Source organism: Tenrec ecaudatus, chromosome 6, assembly GCF_050624435.1.
Source record: "Tenrec ecaudatus isolate mTenEca1 chromosome 6, mTenEca1.hap1, whole genome shotgun sequence".
Taxonomy (NCBI): Eukaryota; Metazoa; Chordata; class Mammalia; order Afrosoricida; family Tenrecidae; genus Tenrec; species Tenrec ecaudatus.
Window position 1 is genome coordinate 98,840,874 of NC_134535.1, and position 21,683 is coordinate 98,862,556.

General features: G+C 41.6%; 1 protein-coding gene and 1 long non-coding RNA gene across 2 annotated transcripts in view; one reads left to right on the forward strand and one right to left on the reverse strand.

Moving 5' to 3' along the window:
- Positions 1-21,683, forward strand: part of LOC142450216 (uncharacterized) — a 148,900-nt gene that overhangs the window by 52,623 nt on the left and 74,594 nt on the right. The gene's annotated exons all lie outside the window — the stretch shown is intronic.
- FGD4 (FYVE, RhoGEF and PH domain containing 4) overlaps positions 1-21,683 on the reverse strand; it is a 158,835-nt gene that overhangs the window by 13,351 nt on the left and 123,801 nt on the right. The window contains exons 8-14 of the mRNA XM_075551899.1: positions 16,978-17,116; positions 12,973-13,031; positions 12,540-12,686; positions 4,627-4,799; positions 1,165-1,195; positions 867-959; positions 437-562 (exon numbers count right to left, since the gene is read on the reverse strand). Of these exons, the coding sequence (XP_075408014.1) occupies positions 437-562; positions 867-959; positions 1,165-1,195; positions 4,627-4,799; positions 12,540-12,686; positions 12,973-13,031; positions 16,978-17,116 (768 nt within the window). The remainder of the gene's footprint in view (positions 1-436; positions 563-866; positions 960-1,164; positions 1,196-4,626; positions 4,800-12,539; positions 12,687-12,972; positions 13,032-16,977; positions 17,117-21,683) is intronic.

The window sequence follows — 21,683 nt, forward strand, 5'->3', positions numbered from 1 at the left end:
CTTACTCATACTGGTTTCAATTCCCTTTCCATTACCATTAGTTTCTATGTCAGCTGCTTTATGGCTTTCTATTCTATCTATAATAATTTAGGATCCTTTATATACCATTATATACTCGAGGATAAGCACATTTTTAAGCCGTTTTTGTAGTAAAATTAGCTGCCTCAGCTGATATTTGGGTCAGCTTATACTCAAGTACATGGTATCTATTGGGTGGAATATTTTCTCCATTATAACGGAAGTTCTGTGCAGCCAGATATCATTTTGCTTACCACAGTCTCTCCAGAGCCCATCAGAGTGCGTTTGTGCGCATAGATGGCACTACAATGAATAAGGTGAGTTATTGAATGACTGTACATGTGCCTTTTCCACGTGGATCATTTCACACCAGTTATATTAGTTACCAGACACCTTCATGGCCAAGCATCTCACTTACATGTCCACATGCACGACAGTGATGCCTTCTTCTTGTGAGTGCGTTGAAAGACTCTTTACATTTCATACACATTGTGACTTCATTATCTCGGATCCACCTGGGAGCTCGCTTTCCTAGCTCAGCTGTCTGAAAAGGACAGAGGCGAGTAATTTTACTAGGAAAACTGTTCATTCCTTTAGTTGTGTATGTTTTAAAAGGCTTTACAACGTCCAAACTGTATTCTGAAACTCAAGACCCGAGTAAAGAAATAACAAAAGGGGTCAGTCACAGAAGGTTAAGCTGCAAGAAAAGGTACTCAACTATCATTTATCTGAGTAGAAATGCGATTTTGTTTAACCAACCAGTTTTACCATTTTTTTGGGGGGTGGTGTTTATGAAATGATTAGATAAAAAGGGCACAAGGTCAAGAATTTAATGTAATTCAACTCACAGAAACCTCGGACTGGCTGTCGTTATCCTTGGCGATTGCATTCCTGAAGGTCTCATGCCTTTGATGGAAAGCATCGATAGTCTCTTGAAGGGCCTGGAATAGAAATGAAATTCAAAGCAGATTTTAAAGTAGCACATGCAAGCTAAATGACAATATTAAACATCTATGATGAGAATGGCCTTGGAAATTAAATGAACTTGTTCTGATGACTACCTACTAAATACACACAATATGATGTGCATGCCTATATGAACATGCAGAACTTACAAAGGAAAAAACAAACAGAAATCAGGCTTACCTTGATCCATTCTTCTTTGTCTTGCTCAGAACTAAACAAACAAACAAACAAAAAGTAAGCTTTAAAATGAATGCAGAGAATATTACTGGGTTATAACTGATGAATGAAACTATGTTTTGAGGTTGTTCCAACTTTCAAAAAATTCAGGGATATCCAGGAAGGAATTACAATCACAATTAAGCAGAACCTCTGGCAATTGAACAAATAAATTCTTCTTTAAAAGTTTTAGACCATCCATTTCCTTTGGTACACACACGTTTCAGCAGAGACCGTTAAATTTAGCTTCCATTATTAATATACTCCTCTGACATTAGCAACAATCTTGTTATGTATATTATATGTACTACAGTATATCGAGCAGTATGCTGTATATAAAACAATTGATCTTCCAACTCCCCTTTCCATAAACACATGAAAGCTATTATAGATAACTAGTTACAGCTCATCTTGGAGAAGATTACAATTATCCTCTGAGAATCTAAAATGTTTTTGTAAGGCCTTAGGGAGCCACAATACTTTTTTATAAACAATTTAATTTTTCCTGTTGCTAAGAGGCTTTGGGCAATGCGATGTTTAACCCACTATAGATAGAGCAAACATATCAAATGGTTTAATGTCCACAGGAAGGAGATTAAACTGATTAAGGGGTTTTTAATAATTCTCTGGGAAAATTTTTTTCTTGATTTTAATCAAATTCTCTGTTTTCCAATTGAGGTCAATATTTATTTGACCTTCCTTGAAGGGAACGCATGTAGCTGCCACCATTATATACCATATTTGAAATCTTCTTTAATACACCCTGGACTGAAAACGCCACTCAAATGGAAGAAGGTTTAGAAATGTGAGCTGGTAGGATAGGCCTGGGTGGTGTTCCAGCCTGGGTATCACATGCTTTGTTTCCACAGGTATCACATATTTATGAGTCTGCTTGGAGTCTTTGCCTCCCTTTAGGAGACTCTTGGGCCAAGAACTGAGGGGCTTCAACTATGTCCTCTGAAAAGTTTCTCTGCAACCTGTTGCCTTCAATCCCTTGCCCTTGTCACCTTGTAAGCATAGTTATCTGCTAGCTGCTAAGCTAGCATTGTACACACCAAGACACTTGACATGTTTTAATACTTTAGTTTTAGCTTTTTCAGTTCTGGACGATTTTCTTTCTCTTCTGCTTAATTATGATAAATTTTATTTCTATTTAACCCAACCAAACTCGCAGTCGATTCTGACTCCTAGTGACCCCATAGGACAGGGTAGAACTGCCCCGAGGGTTTCTAGTACTGGAACTCTTCATGGGAATAAAAAGCCTCGTCTTTTTCCGGAGCAGCAGCTGGTGGTTTTGAACTGACCTTTGTCGTTAGCAGCTCAATGTGTCACCGCTAAACCACCAGGGCTCCTTATTTAGCAGTTTAAAATTATTAAATGAAAAATGTATAAAAGTGTTTTACATTCTTTTGAATGTAAAAGAGGAAGTTTCCGTATAAAAGGTCAGTTCTGAAGTTGACTCTTAACCTTATCGAGAAAAGCAGAACCCTTCCCCCTCCCCCTCCCCCTCCCCCTCCCCCTCCCCCCCATTGGCTTCAAAAGCAAGTTCTCTTTAAACAACTATAAACATATATTCAGTTTTTGGTTGCATGTAATTCCTCTGACATTGACTTTTTAGGACCTTCAATGTTTTTTTTCATACATGAGACTCAGGATGGATCAAATCAAAAGTAATGACTTAAGCTCCTCAGTAAGATTGTATAATGAGAACTAGGAGATGTGGAAACAAAACTAAGGGAAAATAACGTTCTAACACTATTTGGAATATATCCAATACTGCATCAGAATTGTGCAAAGCAAGGCCTGTGTGTACTCAGAGAGTGAGCCCCATCTTGAGAGAGAAATGCCCAGTGTGGAGATAGTGGCTAGAGTCTCCCTCGTAAGATATTGCCTGCTGTTCAGACACATCTCCCCGGTTTGCAGGTGTGCATGTGCACTAAGAGTTCTGAGCCTTTTTCCTTCTGCAACGAGGATGCCCATGATGGTCAGGACTGTTGATGAGTGACCCCACCATTAACAGTTAACAGTGAGCACGCATGTTAAGAGCCTCTGTGTGGCATCAAGCACCCCTCCTTTGGCGTGGACTGACTGGAACCTTAATCCTCCTGTGTTGTGAGGGAGGAAAACCATGATTCCTTCTCAAATAATTTGTGGGGTTTTTTTGTCTCAAGTTTAAGCCTTTAGGCACTAAGTACAAACAACTCATTGCCATCAAGTCACATGGACCTTCTCTAGGGTTGCTGACACTGTAACTTTAAGAGAAACCACCTCATGTTTCTCTTGAGCAGCAGCTGGTGGGTTTGAACTGTAGATCATGTGGTTAGCAGCCCAGTGCTTTTAACCACCGAACCACCAGAGTCTTTAAGTGCCTAAGAGGGGGCAACAAATGTGCTTGACACAATGGATGTATGTATGGATTGTGATGAGTAGTATGAGCCCCCAATGCATTTTTTTAAAAAATGAATCAAACTTATGGCCTCACCAAAATAAACTTAAAATGCACAATATTAAAATAAATGCCCAACTATTTAACAGGAAAAAAAGTGAAAAGACAGCTTTTCCCATGACTTTCTGAAGCCCTCTCCTTCACATCTAAGGTGGTTCATATGAGCAGCCAGAGCCACATATTACTATTAGTGCAAAGGTGCTGACTTCTAAGGATTTCAGCCCCATTAGAGCAGGGAGCAGGGACCTTCAAGAGAATTGAGATTTTCATCATCATGGGCCTGCACAGGACAAATTTATCCCCAAATAGCCACTGAAATAACTTCAAAGCAGGTGTTTCAATACCTGCAGTACTCCAGGGTGGCTTCCAAAAGGTCGTGCAGCGGGAGCTGTGCTTGAATGCAGCGGACCTCAGCTGTTCCTTTCAATCATCATTACGCCAGAAAGATAATCCCTGGAGATCCATCCCCTCCCTGCTGCTCAATAAAGCATTTAAAGATGAGAAATCCAGAGGCTGGGGAGCTCCACAGCGCCCTTCTTGCTTTGCCCTCCAGCTGTAGCAGGAGAATCCTTGCCCCTACCACCAAGCCACCTCCTGACATTGCTCTCCCCGTCACAGTGCCACGAAGGGCCTGGAGTAGAGAGCCTCTGAAGGACTCGCAGTCACATCTCCACCCTTTCACATGAATAAAACATCTGTGGACCAACAAGAGGGATTGTGAGCGAGAAAGGATTAGCATAAAAGCCTTTTCTTACAAGCCTCAACATTCTGGCTTGCTTCCAGTCACTTGCTGAATGTCGACTGCCTGCAGAAACTACCGTGGGCCCTGGAAGAGGAATCGGGTGAAGGCAAGCTCTGTGACGTTCAAGAGCTCAAGCTTGTCCAGTCCCTCTGCCTCCAAAACACTCTGAGAAACACTCAAAGCCTCTGATTCACTCTGCTGCTTTCCGAAAGCTCTGCAATAGGAAGGGTTCTCTTACCTGGCCTGCAGTTCCAATGTTCTCTCTTTCCCAGAGACCTGGAAAGTGTGTGGATATTCTTCATTTTTAGTCTCCACAATTTTCATGCCATCGATGCCAACCCTAGTTCGAACTGTGAACTTAGACCCCACCAAGCTGAATCTGGGCACGCAGTACAGCAGCATGTCATTGAACTGCAAAGGGGCAGAACACACACAAGGAAACAAAAGTCAGGCGGCAACAGAGACAGGACCCCATGGTGTAAATTCCGAGGAATTGCTAGGAATATGATACTTTATATGTAATGTATCAAATTATCAAAATACTATATTCAAATTTTAGAACACTTGCATTACGCTTCTATAAAAATAATGATGCTAATAGATTTTTAAACATAAATTATGTTTTTAAACATAAATGGAAGGAAACCATTTTTTCTATTGTTTGGCTAAGCCTTTATCGGAGCAGACAGCCTCCTCTTTCTCCTGCGGAGTGGGTTTGAAACCCCAACTTTTCAGTTAACAGCACAACACTTAACCCACTAAGCTACCAAAAAAAACCCCCACAAAAACCCAAACTCACTGCCATCCAATCAATTGACCCTTAACGACCCTGTAGGACCACCACCAAGACTCCACAATTTATTAAAGACCTAGGTGCCAGAATCTTTCAAAAGGTGTAGGTAGTTGCAGGCCAGTTTGGACCCAACAGTTGCTTCATATGAGAAAGATGAGGCTTCTGCCCCCATAAAGACATACAGCCTTGGAAACCCTAACCAACAGTTTTACTGTAAGCGACCCTATAAGGTTGCTATGTGTGGGAATTAGCTAGATTGCAGGGGATTAGGTGTTAGACTGCTACCAGTGAGATTAGTGGTTCAAATACACCAGCCACTCCGAGAGAATGATGAGACCATCTGCTCTTGTCACACATACAGCCTCAGAAACCCTATGTCAGTTGGCTGTAAGTTGAACTCAGGTGCTGCCAAGGATGGGGTTACTGCAGTAGCAGATGCAGAGCCATGACAGCAGACAGCACCTATGCTTTCAAGCCTTCAATCTTCTCCAAACTGGTTCATTGCTTTGGCAACTAAGTGACACACAAAATGTCAGGGTATAAAATTTTGAGTTACCCATGATTTGTATTCAAGTTTTCTATAAAGTTCAGGAACATCTTATTTTATTCAAACACATGTCCACGAATGTGGAGGCTCTTAGCATTTGCCTTTTGCAGTTAAGTCCACACAGAATAACAGACTCCCTGGTAAATGTGGTTGGTTCTCTTCTCATGCTCTCAGGATGTCTTTCCCTCGTTATGTTCTTTCTAAGGAGGGCTTGCCTTCTATATGGTCAATGACCATGTCTTAATCTTAGCAAATTTTGGCTACAACTTAATACTAGTGCCTTTTCTTTCCTCTAGGGGTGGTGCGTGGGTAGGAACCCTGGTAGCCCTAGTGGTTACACATTGGGCTCTGATCCAAAAGGTGAACAGTTTGAAACCACCAGCCACTCCTTGGAACAAAGAAAGAGGGCTTCTACTCCCTGAAAACAGTTACAGTCTCAGAAACTAACAGGGGCCATTCTCCCCACTCTGATAAGATGCAATCCTGTTTTCACCAGTGATGACTCCATTAACATTGGTTTTAGAAAGTAATAGTAAATTGTTGGAGCAGATTTCCAGTGTCTCCTCTGTGTTCAAAGCTTAAATAGGTCAAAGAAAAACATGTGGCAAGTGACAGGAAATAAGGAACCAGAACACCTTTAAAAGCTCTCTGTAACAGAATTAGGTAGTGATTTTTGTTTTGTTTCTGATGTCAGGTAGGGTTAGAGTTAACACAAAAGGGTTTTAAAAAAAATATGGAAGCAAAGAAATAGGCAACTGCATGAAGATCCTTCAGCCAGATCCTAAGTCCAGTTTTGCCCCTCAGACAAGTGTAGTATTCCCAGAATAGAAAATAGAAAACTTGCTCCATTTTCTTCCTAGAGAGATAGGAAAAAATTTCCAAGGGTATTTCTGAAGTTTCTAAACCTAAACAAACAAAAGCAGCAGCTCTGTGAGAATAAAAAGTGTGCAGGAGGTAAAAGAGACTGATAAGGACAGTAGGCAGCTACATGGTAAGCAGCAGAGGGCAGAATGAACATAGCACAGGAACTGCTTCTAAGATGGTCTTTAAAAGATTAATGCCGTTTTCCTACAACTCTTGCCATGTGACTCCTTTCTCGTGGGAGGCATTGCTAGTTCATAACTGGAACAAGATGAGCTCTGTCTTCAAAGTGACTATTGCTGTACTCCCCCAAGGCATTTTGCTATTTGTCTTGTAAATAGCTGCTTAATTTGGCTCCCTATCAAGCCCCTCAACTTAAAACTATTTCCAGAATAATTATAAAATGTGAGAAATAAGCCAAATGGCTAGATGCAGAGTTTAACAAGTTTAACCACAGAAACAGTAACACTAATCAGGAATAAGGAACGGAAAGTGAACCAAATAGTGAAAGAATCCTGTACAAACAAAGAGGACTCTTGGGGGTTTTCCCCTAAAATAGAACATTGGTCTGAACCTTACATGACTGAATGTAAGAATGTAAGAACTCCTGGATTTATAGTGGGCTCTCTGTAATATTTTCAAAATATGAAATAATTCAATTAATAGAAATGGGATGTTTATAGTTAATTTGGGTAATATTTTAAAAATAGTTTCTATAGTATTTACTTCACAAATCATACAATTTAATTGTTCAAACATGTAAAGAATTGTGAAATTATTCCCATAATCAGTTTCAGAACATTTCTTCTCACTTGTTGTTAGCTCCCCATTTCCCTTCTTCTCTGCCATCCTCCTATGTAATTCTTTCTCATACAACTCTCATCACAATCCATACATATACATACATCAACTGTATAAAGCACATCCGTACATTCCCTGCCCCAATCATTCTCAAAGCATTTGCTCTCCACTTAAGCCCTTTGCATCAGGTCCTCTTTTTTTTTTCCCTCCCTCCCCCCTCCCCCCTCCCTCATGAGCCCTTGATAATTTATACATCGTTATTTTGTCATATCTTGCCCTATCCGGAGTCTCCCTTCACCCCCTTCTCTGCCGTCCGTCCCCCAGGGAGGAGGTCACATGTGGATCCTTGTAATCGGTTCCCCCTTTCCAACCCACTCACCCTCTATACTCCCAGCATCGCCCCTCACACCCCATGTAATTCTTCATCCAGTTACTAGCTCTACAGATTCACCTATCCTGAATTTCATACATGGGAAATCATACTAAACACAACAGGAAGCCAGCAAACAAAGCAAACCCGAACAACAATGACTAGATGAAACACAGAAAAACCGGAACAACTTAACTGGGCCAAAATGGAAACCAAATGATACGGTCTTACATTTTAATCTGACTGTGGGCAGTGCTCCCTGTCTGCTCCAAGGCTAATCACGTCCCTCGACTGTGCTCAGAGGGGACTCACCAGAGGCTCACTGGGTGTGGGGACCCTGCACATCCATCAGACTTCTGCAAACCATGTGTTCTGACTACAAGCTGATACCATTCCCTCCTTCAGATTAGAATTTTAATCCTGGAGTCACAAAGGCTGGCGTGCTAACCATGTGGATTTAGTTGACCATGCACTTAGCTGGTCGCTTGTTAGAAGAAAAGCCTTTCACACCTCAGATGCTATTCTTTGTGATCACTGGGCACCATTTGGTTTCTTTACCACACTTTGCTATTAGCACTGTGATCTCTTGATTGGGGTGAGTATCAAGTAGGGCCAGGTCATAAGAACTAATTGTTCTTAGATTTGGGCTGGAATTAACTGTCAGATCAAAATCTATTCATATTTTATGGTTTACATTGTGTCACTCGTTCACTTAGAGATATCTTAGTACCATTATTATCATTTTATGATTGAAAACATTATAAATCATCCTCCTGGGGCATATGGTAATCCTATTGATAATGTCATTAATTTAGCTAATGGTATAAAATTTAAAACACTATTGAGAAAAGGATATTTTACAAGAATAGGCCAGCTTTTCAGACTGTAATACACTAACTATTCACTTGTACAGATTAAATCCGTCAGTGACAGAACACTATTTACATGAATAATGGGGGTTAGTGATAGGGAAAAACTTTCCATAACACTCATTCACAAAGGCAGAATGATGCCTCTTAGACTAATACATGGCATAAGAAAGCAAGGACATAAAAATATTTAATTTATGGTAGTCCTGGGCCTCATTGAGCACCCTCAAAGCAAGACCAAAGTCCAACGACTACCAATTCCATAACCTTGGGATAGCAGCCATCTGCTTCTCACAATAGGCTGTTTCAGCCTTCAGTCTAAGGGAGTATGCCAGTCCCTTCAATCTGCTATAGGTGAGTCTGACGTAAAGCCTAGTTCACCCAGTGGGGTTTCCATATCGAATCCTTCTGGAGCGGCCTATAAAGGATGTGTGCCACAAAAGGACAGAGTTTAAATTCCCAGCACACAGCCTGGGTCACCAAGGGCTGGGTAGAAACTAGATCAAAAGTGTCCAACTAGAAACATGATGCCAAGCATATTGTCCCCTTGGGTGCTGTATTAAGTATTGTTAAGTGTCCCCCCCCACCCCCGACAGCAGGTTGTTTTATATGGTTGACCCACCAACAGAGGTGTCATTGCCCTCTTGAAAACAGATGCCCCCTCCCCAGCTCATCTTGACTTGAATTTCCAGTAAGTTTTGCTTATCACGCCGAGAGGAGTATCTGCTGATTTATGTGACCTAAGCAGGACGTTGTACAGCAACAACCGAATGGTCTTTTCTCCCTCTTCCCCGCCTTGAGAAACTGACTCCAGCGGAGGCCTCCTCTGTCAGAGTGGTTAAGATGGACACATAAACAGGGTGCTGTATGGTTCTTGACACGAACGAGGTATGCTCTCTACTTCATTGCTTGGGAGACCAGATTCGATTATTACATGACCTGATCACAGAAGCCTGCCTTTTCTTGGTGTTTATCTTTATAGTAGTAGACGCACACAATATTTGTCCTTTTGTGACTAATTTCACTCAGCCTAATGGTTTCCGGGTCCTGAGATCCATCCTGGTTTCATCACTGTTTGGGGGAATGCATAGTATTCCGTTGTGTGCATGTCCTAGTGTTTCTTTACCCCTTCTTCTACTCATGGGCATTTGGGCTGTTTCCAGCTTTTTAGTATTGTGAACTGTGTTGCAATGACCATGGGAGAACATATTTCTATTCATGTTTTGTCTTAGTTCTAATCTGTCCGCATCTTCAGTACTTGTTCTTTTTTTTAAATTGGGCTACCATTGATATCTCATCATTGTTTTGATTGGCAGCTCATGGATGGCTAGGAATTGTGAGCATTTCCTCATGTGTTTCTTAGCCATTCAAGTGCTGTCCCTTGTGAACTGGCTGTTCATGTCCTTTGCCCATCTTTTAATTGGATTTGTTTTCTCATTGAAGGACTGCAGACATCTATACTAAACCTCACTCACTGCCATCGAGTCAATGCTGACTCATAATGACCCCCTGTGGGTTTTCGAGGCTGTAACTCTTTGTGAGAATAGAAAGCCCAGTCTCTCTCCGGTGGAGCTGCTAGTGGTTTTGAACTGCAGAACATGAGGATCACAGCTCAACTTGTAACCACTATGGTACAAGGGCTCCTTGCAGAAATCTGTAGAGTTTAGTAACTAGTCCCTTGTGGCACTATGAAAGACTTTTTCCCCATTTGTGAGTAAAACCAGAGTTTGATTCTTTTGCTGTGCATAAGTATTTTCTTGTTAAAAGGTCCCAGATCTATTTTTCCTTCCATTGTGTGTGCTTCCTTTATTACAGTTGGTCGTCTGTGTATGCCCTCCATACGCAAGTTTGTCCTAAATTTCTCATTGATGATCCTTATAACTCTGGGGTTTACATTAAAGACTGTGCATTTTTGTGTATGGGTTGAGGTAATTTTGATACGTGCTATTTTTATTATTGTGACCTTAACTCACATAATAAAATTCAGCATTTCAAAGTACACAAAAATCCACTGTCAGGTTGATTGATACTCAAAGGCCTTATAGGACCCTGTCAAACTGCCCCATAAAGTTTCAAGGCTGCAATCTTTAGGGGAAGCAAACATCTTTCTCCCATGGAGTGACTGGTGGGCTTAACGTGCTAACCTTTTAGTTAGCAAACCAATGCTTAACTACCATGACAACAGGACTCCCTTTTAAGTATAGGTTTCATGGTTTTCAGACAATCATACATTGAGCAATCAGCACCACTACCTAATTTGAATATTTTCATCAGCACTTGCTAGGAGCCCCATCCTCATCCTCATCCCCATCCCCCAGCATACACACCACTTGTTCTTGTCTCTACATATTGCCCTTTAATGGAATCATTCCTTATGTAGTTGATTGGGTTCTGTCACTCCATAACGTCTAAAGGTTCATCTCTGTACCCATGCTGTAGCATGAGACACTACTACTTTTCTTTTTATTGCTATATAAAATATTCCAATACACAGATATTCTACACTTTGATTATCTATTAATCAGGTGATGGACATTTCGGATGTTTCCAATTTGGGGCTATTATGAGTAATGCTGTTATGAACATTCATGTACACGTTCTCTGTAGACATGTGCTTTCAATTCTCTTCAGTTATGTACAATGTGAGTGAGTAATTGTTGGGTCTTAGGGTAAGGGTAACTAAGTCAGTGTGCACAGGCATTTGACTGTGTGGATCAAACAAACTATGGACAGCCTTGAGAAGAATGGGAATTCCAGAACACTTCGTTGTGCTTGGGTGGAACACCTGTACTTGGATCAAGAGGCAATTGTTTTATCAGAACAAGAGAAAACTGCATAGTTTAAAAGCAGGAAAGGTGTGTGTCAGGGTTTTATTGTCTGACCATACTTATCCAATCTACTTTCTGAGAAATAACCAAAGAGGCTGGAATATATGAATCAATAGGTGGCATCAAGACTGGAAGAAAGCTTATTAATGACTGGGGATTTTCAGATGATATGAACTTGCTTGCTGAGAAAGCAGCCTTCAATGTGGATCAGGACTCAAGGTAAAGAAAACACAAATCCCCACAACTAGACAATAGTATTATCATGATAAATGAAAAAATGATTGAAGTTGTCAAGGATTTCATGTTTGGATCCATAATCAATGCTCACAGAAGCAGTAGTTAGGGGATCAAAGACATCGCATTGGGTAAACCTGAAGCTTCAGACATTGTAAAAGCAAGGACTATGGTGCACGTGACCCTAGCAATCGCATTTCCCATAGCCTCAGATGAATGTCAAAAGCTGGGCATTGAATAAGGAAGACCATCATGAAAAGGGTAAAGTGTCTTCAGTGTATAGTAGTAAAGGGGGGGCCCTGGCCACACAGTGGTTACACCCTGGGCTGCTAACCATGAGGTTAGCCATTTGACACCACCAGTTGCCAGGGATGCAATGAAGCTTTCTACTCTCATAGAGAATTACAGTCTCAGAAACGCACAGGGACAGGTCTGCTCTATCCAAAGGGTCACCATAAGTCAGAATTAATTTTACAGCAGTATGTGTTGGGCTGCTAGCTACAGTGTTAGTGGTTCAGACCTGCCAGTGTCTCTACAGGAGAAAGAGGAAGCTGTTTGCTCCCATAAGGATTTACAGGCTTGGAAACTCTGTCCTACAGCTTCACCAGGAGTCAAAATCAAGTCAATGATTATGAAACTTGTTGTTTTTGCTTATTACAGCAGTAAAGTTGCAGAGAGAATTATACAACATTGTTTAAAAAAAAGATTTAGTACCTAGGAAGAACAATCACTTAAGTGAAATCCTGACATTGAGGACTAACCTAGGTTACCTAAGATTGCTTGGGGTGAGTAAGCATCCTTTCTAAATTGCACATACAACACGAGGAATCACTCTGATAAGTACTCACTAAGAACAGGTAGCGCTCCTGTGCTGATGTGTTCCGAGCAGCCAGTTTGAGGATCTGTCCTTCTTTTATTAGTTCATTTGAAGGATTTACAATGTCTTCCTCTTCTCCCAACATCTCATAAATCTCTAAGAGTTTCTTGAGGTTCTCCTAGGAAATTAAAAGAGGACATGGCAAGATCAAGAAGAAAGTTTTCATGTGGGAGCTTTGCCAGTATCATGGTCTTTCTAAAAATTGGCCATTTCCAAAGGGATTGGGGAATAAGAACGAACAGTGATACAGAGTGCAGTAGTTATCAGTAAAATGAAAGCTTGGAGAAGAGGGGAGAGAATTTTTCTAAATAACATGTCAATTCATTCTGGTTTAAACCTACAGAAAATGTGTTGAAATTACTGACAGTTCCCAAAGGTTCCCGTCTCCTCTGAAAACCACTCACCATTTTTCGTATTGCACTGTTAGAATGACTTGCTGCAGTAGATATAATTTCAAGTGATTCTAAATGGGGAAAAAGAAAAGTAAATAAAAATGCTTTGTTCCTACTAGACTGCTTTAGAGCTGAATAACAATTTGTAGGTGAACAACATATACATTAAAATAGGAAATCTGAGACCAAAGAAAGTGGGAATGGTTAACATTTACAAACTGGCTACTTTTAACAGATGATTTGGAACATGAAGGGACAGCATCCCTTCATCTGTACATATTGACCATGCGTAGTAAGTGCATGGCACTTTCACTTAGATGCTACCAATTTACAACCTTAACTGCCAAGAATATTTGTTCCATTTGGCAGATGATAGAAACAGACATGTGCTACGACTTGGTTAACATCACACAAAGAGGGCTGGGATCCACATCTCCGTCTTCTGACTCAAGGTCAGCATTTCAGTAGTAGCATTTTATTAGGTTTATAGCAAATGAGCCACCACTTTTCCCAGAGAGCAAGTTGCCCTCACAATTCTAGCCTCCGTGAGTTGGAAGGGCATCTACTGATGCCTCTGTTGATTTGATGGAGGGTTTTGTTGGGCTTGTAGTGGTGAGAGAAGATGGGAATGGGGATTTGGGTGGGGGGGCGGGGGGGACAACAAGGGAAGGAACTCTAGGGACTGCTGATAAAAAGCTATGGAAACGGAGGGCCTCATTCTACATCACAAACCATGTACCCTTCCTTTTCTGTTCTGTGAATAGTGGCCTGGTTACTTCTGTTACCACAACACCTCACCACGTATAGACCATGTTTTCTTTTTTTAAAACCATTTTATTAGGGGCTCATATAACTCTTTATCACAATCCATACATGCATGCATCATTTGTGTAAAGCACAATTGTACATTCTTTGCCCTCATTGTTCGCAAGACATTTGCTCTCCACTTATGCCCCGGGCATCAGGTCCTCATTTTTCTCCTCCCTCCCTACTCCCCTCCCGCCCTCATGAACCATTGATAATTCATAAGTTATTATATTGTCATATATTACCCTGTCTGAAGTCTCCCTTCACCTACTTTTCTGTTGTCTGTCCCCCCGGGAGGAGGTCACATGTAGATCCTTGTAATCAGTTCCCTCTTTCCAACCCACCCTCCTCCTACCCTCCCAGTATCACCACTCACACCATTGGTCCTGAAGGGATCATCCGCCCTGGATTCCCTGTGTTTCCAGTTCCTATCCGTATCCGTGTCCATCCTCTGGTCAAGCCAGACTTGCAAGGTAGAATTGGGATTATTATAGTGGGGGTGGGGGTGGGGGCGGGAAAGAACCATTTAGGAACTAGAGGAAAGTTGTATTTTTCATTGTTGCCACATCGCACCCTGATTGGCTCGTCTCCTCCTCCAGACCCTTCTGTAAGGGGATGTCCAGTAGCCTACAAATGGGCTTTGGGCCTCCACTCCGCACTCTCCCCCTCATTCACGATGGTAAGATTTTTTTTCTGATGATGCCTGATACCTGATCCCTTTGACACCTCATGATCGCACAGGCTGGTGTGCTTCTTCCATGTGGGCTTTCTTGCTTCTGAGCTAGATGTCTGCTTGTTTACCTTCAAGCTTTTAAGACCCCAGACACTATATCTTTTGATAGCCAGGCACGATCAGCTTTCTTTGCCACATTTGCTTATGCAGCCGCTTTGTCTTCAGTGATCGGATCAGGGAGGTGAGTACACAAGGTATGATTTTTTGTTCTTTGATGCCTGATAACCGATCCCTTCGGTACCTCGTGATCACACAGGCTGGTGTGCTTCTTCCATGTGAGCTTTGTTGCTTCTGAGTGAGATGGCCACTTGTTCCTTTGTACCTTCAAGCCTTTAAGACCCCAGATGCTATGTCTTTTGATAGCCGGGCACCATCAGCTTTCTTCACCACATTTGCTTATTCACCCACTTTGTACAGATCACATTTTCTTGGTGTCATTATGGAACAGAATGAATGTATTGCGTTTCCTAAATATTTATTAGAGGGCTTCAAAAAGTTTGTGAAAAAAATCCCATTTTGAAGCCTCCTAAGTATAAACATATATAAATACATTTCTCTTTTTAACATTACAAAATCCAGTGACAATAAACATGGTCATTAAGTTGCCAAATGTATTTTATACATACACACACACCGCCCGCCCTGGCTAATTTTAGGTCACCAAAAGATTTTCTTTTGTGATTCTTAAAATTTTGGTCAAGTAGCAAAGGAGCAAACAAACTTCCCTTCCAAGTAGCAAGTTGGGTCAGGCCTGCTTAACTTCTGAGATCAGATGAGGTCGGGTGTGTTCAGTGGGGTATGGCCATGAACTTCCCTACTCCGCCACCAACTTTGTTTTTTGTTTTACATTTGGAGAACCGTCTGGATTTTAGCATTTCTGTGCTTTCGACACAGGACCCAGGGTAAAGGGAGACAAATGAAAACAGGAGTAGCAGTGGTGGGTCCACACCTATCCTACCGCTGGTTCTACCATGACAGCCAAGAACTCAGGCCAGAAGTGTGCAGGGTAGAAGCAAGGCCGAGATCCTGGGACGCAGTGGGTTGAGTGGAAAAAGTCTGGGTAATTCTAAACTGAATATGGAAAGAAGAGAAGAGTTCCTGGGTCACCAAAGGGCTTGCACAGTGGGTTATCAGAGACAGCCCTTGTTCAACAAGAGATTCAGGAAGCAAAGATTGTATTGACAGAGTAGCAGTGGTTTGATTCTGCACTAATATTTGGTGTTTGTTTAATATCAATCCATTGCTACTTCTAAAATTTTCATCCATTCCTTTAAAGTTAGTTGATTTTAAAGGGACACAAGCAAGTTAAAATTCAAAAGCAAGCAAAAAACATATTAAACAAGTTTATTAAAATGTGATGGTAGTGTCTCTGAAATGCCCTTCATTTAGGTCTACACACTTCTGGAAGTGATGGTTGATCTCTTCTACTCTTCAATTAATCCAAACAGCCATTGAGGCCTCCTTGAGAGATAAAGCAAGTCTGAAGGGGCACGATCCAGGGCTTATCAGGTGGGTGGAGTGTGGTTTTCCCCTACAAAATGTTGACAGGACAGCGTTGGCTTGACCCTCTGAGAAAGAGCAGGTGGGTTGTAATGAGAAATGACTCCTTGTTGCAACTTTGCTGGTCTTTTTCTCATCAGTGCAGTTTCAATGTTCTTAAAACTCAGCAGTTAGCGGTCATAAGTGGCTTGGGTCCTTTGGGAAAAATTTACCAGATGATCCTTTAGGAATTCCCCTCAAACAGTTGTCTTAATCGTCTGAGCTAATCTGTCTTAGATTTGACTGGGCAGCAAATCTCCCCTTGGAAGTCGCTGTTTTGATGGAACCAACTGTGTTACAGAAAGAACTGATCTGCAACCCACCCACTGATCACAGACATTTAAAAATGTTTCATTCGGAAGAAACCCAAGCATCTGTACGATGAATGCTTTGTAGCAAAACTTTTGGACTTAACCTTGTATTTATTAAAACTCTTGAGCTTCTGGAAAGCATTTCCTTTATAATTCAATGAAAAAAAAAAGAGTCAACTAACAGAATGGGAGCAGAATTTCCCTAGGGTGGTGGTGGTGGGGTGAGTGGAGTCAATTTGCTTAGGTTATTTTTACATAGTAAATGTCATCTCAGCTCTCTTGGTAGTCACTAACCTATCTAATTAACCCAGCAGCAGTGGTAATGCTGAATGGCTGCATTCTTCCTGTGAGAAGGTAATTATGTACTGCTGTTCCAGATGTCTCTGAGACTACAGTTTTATATTTCCAAGTTAACTATTAGTGTGAAGTCACCACGAGAAATGTGATTTGCATTGCTTTAAAGTTGGGATTTGGGACTCAAACATAACAACTAATTTCCAGTGAGATTATTTTCTGGCAGCAATATTTTAATCAAGCGGTACTGAGTCATAGCTCACTTGGGAACCAATAAACTGCTTGGCCACTTTGCTTATCCCATACGGAGGAAGAAAATAGAAAAAAATTTACTTTTAGCATCATTCCAGTCCAAGGAATCAGGTGGCAACTGTCTTAGGTAGTCCTTGAGGAGGAGCTCATACCGGGGTATCCGCTGAACAGGTTCCAGCATATGATGCTGCAGAGTCAAACTCCCACAGATCTTCTGTCTCTGCAACGAGAATGGGTTTTATGGATTAACTACAATCTCGCCATAATGCAGAACCTCCACCAAGGGCAAGGCATTCCTATAAAATGTGGTCTATACATCATTTGCATTAAATCTTTCGGGATGCTGTTAAAAATGCAGATTTCTGGTAAATCACAATCTTTGGAGATGAGGCTGGGGAAGATGAATCTAATAACACCTCAGATTCTTAGAACACTCGCCTAAAGTTAGATCGAAAACCAAGCAGAATTTTAAGCAAGAAAATTCCAGATTGTTGGCAACTACTTCAATTAGACATTAGAAGGGTCTGTGAGTGTCACATTATTCAGTGATCACACTCACTGACATCAAGTCTTAGTGACCCTGTAAGAAAGTTTAGAACTGCACCTGCCGGTTTCTGAGAACGCAACTCTGAGCAGGAATAGAAAGCCTAGTCTTCCCCCCATGGAATTACTAGTGGTTTTGAACTGTGGACCTTATAGATGGAAGCCCAACGCATAACCACTGTGCAATCAGAGCTCCTCTTAGGCATATATCAAATATTTTTTAAAAGAAAAAACAACTTAATGAGGTTCCCTGAGCAGAAACTATTTCATAATTTCCCATTAATACCCATTTTCTTTGAACTTTTAAAATAAGACTTCACCTAGAAGAATGACTAGATTTGGGCATCTAATTATCTGTCATAAAAATTTTATCTTTTATTAGGTCAAGACATTCTTTCCCTTAGCACTTGTATTCAACAAGCTATTAACATAAGAGTGGGGAAAGATCAAAGGAGAAATCCCATTAAATATGTTTTGAACTCATGGCACCATGGGTATAAAAGTCATATTGAGATCTGGTATTTGCAGTCAGGCAAACAGTTACTAAAGGCTTCCCAGAGAAGGGAGCATGAACATTGTGGTAGGTAAGAAAGCCATTGTCATCCAATCGACTCTGACTCACAGTGACCTTATTGAACAGAGTCGAAATCCTTTTCAAAGCCCTTGGAGTAGCCAGTGGTTTCACACTGAAGACCTTGTAGTTGGCAGCCCACTACGCCACCAAGGCTCCTTGACTGTTCTGCTCCTGTCAAGAGTTACTTACAGTCTTTGCCGTGACCTGCCCTGCCCTGCCCTGTGGGGCCGCTATGAGTCAGAATGCACTTGGTGGCAGGCAGGGAGTTTGGTTTTGAGGCCAAAAAAGGAAGATGACCAAGGGTAAGTCCACAGGGAGGGGATGAGACAACACAGGCACAAGAAAAGGTGACATGGAACATGTTCTATAAATGGGAATGGCTTTTGTTGTGTTTTGCTGGACTTCAAACAAGAATCATTTATTTGTTGAAGTTTTTAAAAGTCTATAGACCAATTGCTACAAAACCTAAATTAAGTTTTAAAATATTGTATGAAAGGTAAGAATACATAGTTCTACTCATTTATAGCTTTAAAAACCATCATGATTTTCCCAACGAATTTGTGAATTCCCATCTATTTTGATATATATGCTAGAGGTCAGGCAGCGGTGGCATTTACAAAGAACTTGGATAAAAGCGGCAACACGTTTATAGTGCTTACTGCACACCAGGTATCTAAGAAGTTTTTGAACCTAAAATATAAGTAGACTATCCTTATATTTCAGATGTACCAGAGAGGTCACATGATTGGAAGAAGTTAAGCCACAACTACACCCTGGTTGCTGGCCCTGGACTAAGTACATTAACCACCACACGCACAGTCTCCATCAGACAGGCCCAAAGCAAACCAACAACCCCGCTCAGAGAAGCCAATGCAAGAGCAATCTTCTCAGTGTCAACCATCTACTGGCCTGGCCCATTGTCCAGGCAAATGGGAATACAAAAGCTGGGAATCAGAAAGATCAGGACTACGTGGCCATGCATTTAAGTGGATTTGGCTCCCAGTGTGCCGCAAACATTTTGTGCTCCCCTACTAACCTAAAGGTTGGCAGTTCAAACCCACCCAGCACCCATGAAAGAAAGGCATGATAACCTGCTGTTGTCATGATTCCAGCCAAGAAAACCCTATGAAGCTGTCCTACTTTATAACACACGGGGCATCATGAGTCAGTGTGACTCATCCAGCAAGGCTCCAAGGCTGCTGATGAGATTTTCTGAAAGTTTTCACTAAATCATAAACTCTGAATACATTATATATTAATTTTCCCCTTGTTAAATATCCAAGTTTCAATGGAAATAGTACTAAAATTTATCTCAAACTTTGCAGCCTACTCTACACAGGTCAGAGTTTGGATGAAGGTTTTCAAAGCACATCAATTTTCCATTCAACAATCCAAGCACATTTTGTTTCATGTCATTGTTTACATCCTCACAATGTAACATGACTTATCTCACATCCTCCCTCTCTTTCCTGTTCCTATTCTCCCTTCTTTCCTGGCCCTTTTCAACTTTGTTCTTGGGTAAATGCTGCCTTGGGAGCTAATGTGTGTGTGCCTCCCTAGTGTGGTTAGATTTGTCTGTTTGGGGCTGAAAGTTGAGTTAGGAGGGCGAGTTCACGTCTAGACCTGTGGCGACAAAGGCCATAGTTCTGGCAGTCCTACCAGGCTCTGACCAGCAGGCCTGGTCTCTGAAGATTTTGAGTTTTGTTCTACATCCCCGACCCCTCCACTTTATCCAGGAACTTCTACTGTGATGCCTTTCAAAGCAATTGGAAGTGGCAGCTGGGCATGATCTAGTTCTTCAGGTGTTGGGACCCTGTGGTCCCAACCCATTGGACAAATTGCTACCATGTATCTTTGATTTTCTTCCTTCGCTATCCCATAGGAAGACCAATAGTTGCACCTTAGATGACAACTTACACACTTTTAAAGGTCTTCCTTGCTACTCGCCTAGTCGAATGGAGACCCATATATCTTTGTGGACTATGTTATGCTAATGGACTTGGTGTCCCCCAAATCATGGTGGTCAGCCCCTACAGGTGTTTGGTTATGTCTACGCCATTTTCATAACGTTGCCCCTTGTTTGCTCTGTGACATTCATAAATACACTGGCAGCCAAGGTAAACACATATACAAACTCACTGTCTCCATCATTCTTTGCTGACCTCCCTCTTACTATATCTGGCCTTCCCGTAGGTTAGCATATGTCTCTCCCTGCGCCGCCGCGCCCCCCCCCCCACACCCTTGTTAGGCATTAACTTGCCCCTTCCCCCTGGTAACCATTCAAAGAATATTTTAGTGTGTAAATTTTTCTTAATTTTTACAGCAGTAAAGCTATTATTTAAATGTATAACTTATCTCGTTGTGTATCTGGTCCTGTGATGGACTAATTTCCATCAGCTTAAGGGAATGAGTGGGCTTTGCTGACATATAAGATATTCACAGGAGAAGAGGCGATAGGGGGATCAAGGTTGAGAAGGTCAAGAGCCTTAAGTGCCAGGCTGCGTTGAGTTTAGATCTGCCTCATCAGAGGCAGGTTTTGCTCAGGGGAGTCAAAGCATCTGAGCGCAGCTCTCCTAAGGTACCTCACCGGAGCACGGCATTAGGGCGGCATGGGACTAGACCAAAGAGAAAGTGACAAGGAACTGAAACTAGCCCAGAAGCTGCAGGGATAATAGTGGCCATACAAACTATAAAATATTAATTTTATTACGTTAGTTGTCTCATTTTATTTTCTACAATTAAGCTTTTACTTACATACATTGCTGGTCTCCAAAGTTTTACATGAACAAAATGTGGCTCAGCGTACTTAGCTACTTGACGTTAGGAAAACCCCTGTCAGTAACAGACTCGGAGCCTACACTACGTTATTTGGTTCCTAAATCTAATATTCTTTTCACAAAACCATTTATTTTTCCCCAAAATATGGAAATTACGGAGATAGAATTTAAGATTTGAAACAATGGCGTCTATTAAACCACAATTAATTAGTGATTACTTCCTACACAAAAGGCACCAGACATAGCACCTTCAATATACTACCCAAGGGGCATACAGAGAATGGGAAGAGTGACAAACCAAACATAAAGCCAAACTGTGAAGCTCTTGTGAATTAGAGAATAATTATGCCAAATTCAATCAGATGTCAAAGTATTATTCACTCTATGCATGGAATAAACGAACTACGTTGGAAGAAGTGTTTGGGAGCTACAGATCCAAACGGAGCGTGCTGACTTTGTTTTAAAAGAAAGGTGTCCATACAGAAAATTGCGTGGTCATCACTTAGCAACTTATGGTTGGGGTTAGAGGACTAAGCTAGAACACCCCCCCTCCATTTCTGGAGGCATCTGCATATGTCGGATGATTAAAGACACGGGGAAATGTGGTAACACTGAGGGTGTTGAAAGAAGGGGACAGACTTTGTGCTTTGTCTGTTGGTATCAGAAGGAGCCAAGTGACTGAAGTGGGGAGTGAGGAGTGGGAATGCATGACTTCTGGCTGTGACCGAGTGAGGAGAGTAGCAAGTCCTTCCTGCGGAAACAACAGAAAGAGCTGCATAGAAACAGTAAACTGCCATGGCAGCACATAAAAACTGATCACGGCCTACAGCAACACGGAACGTGTGTTTAAAATCTTGGAACTGAGAGATTCTGGCCTGGGTGGCGCATATCCC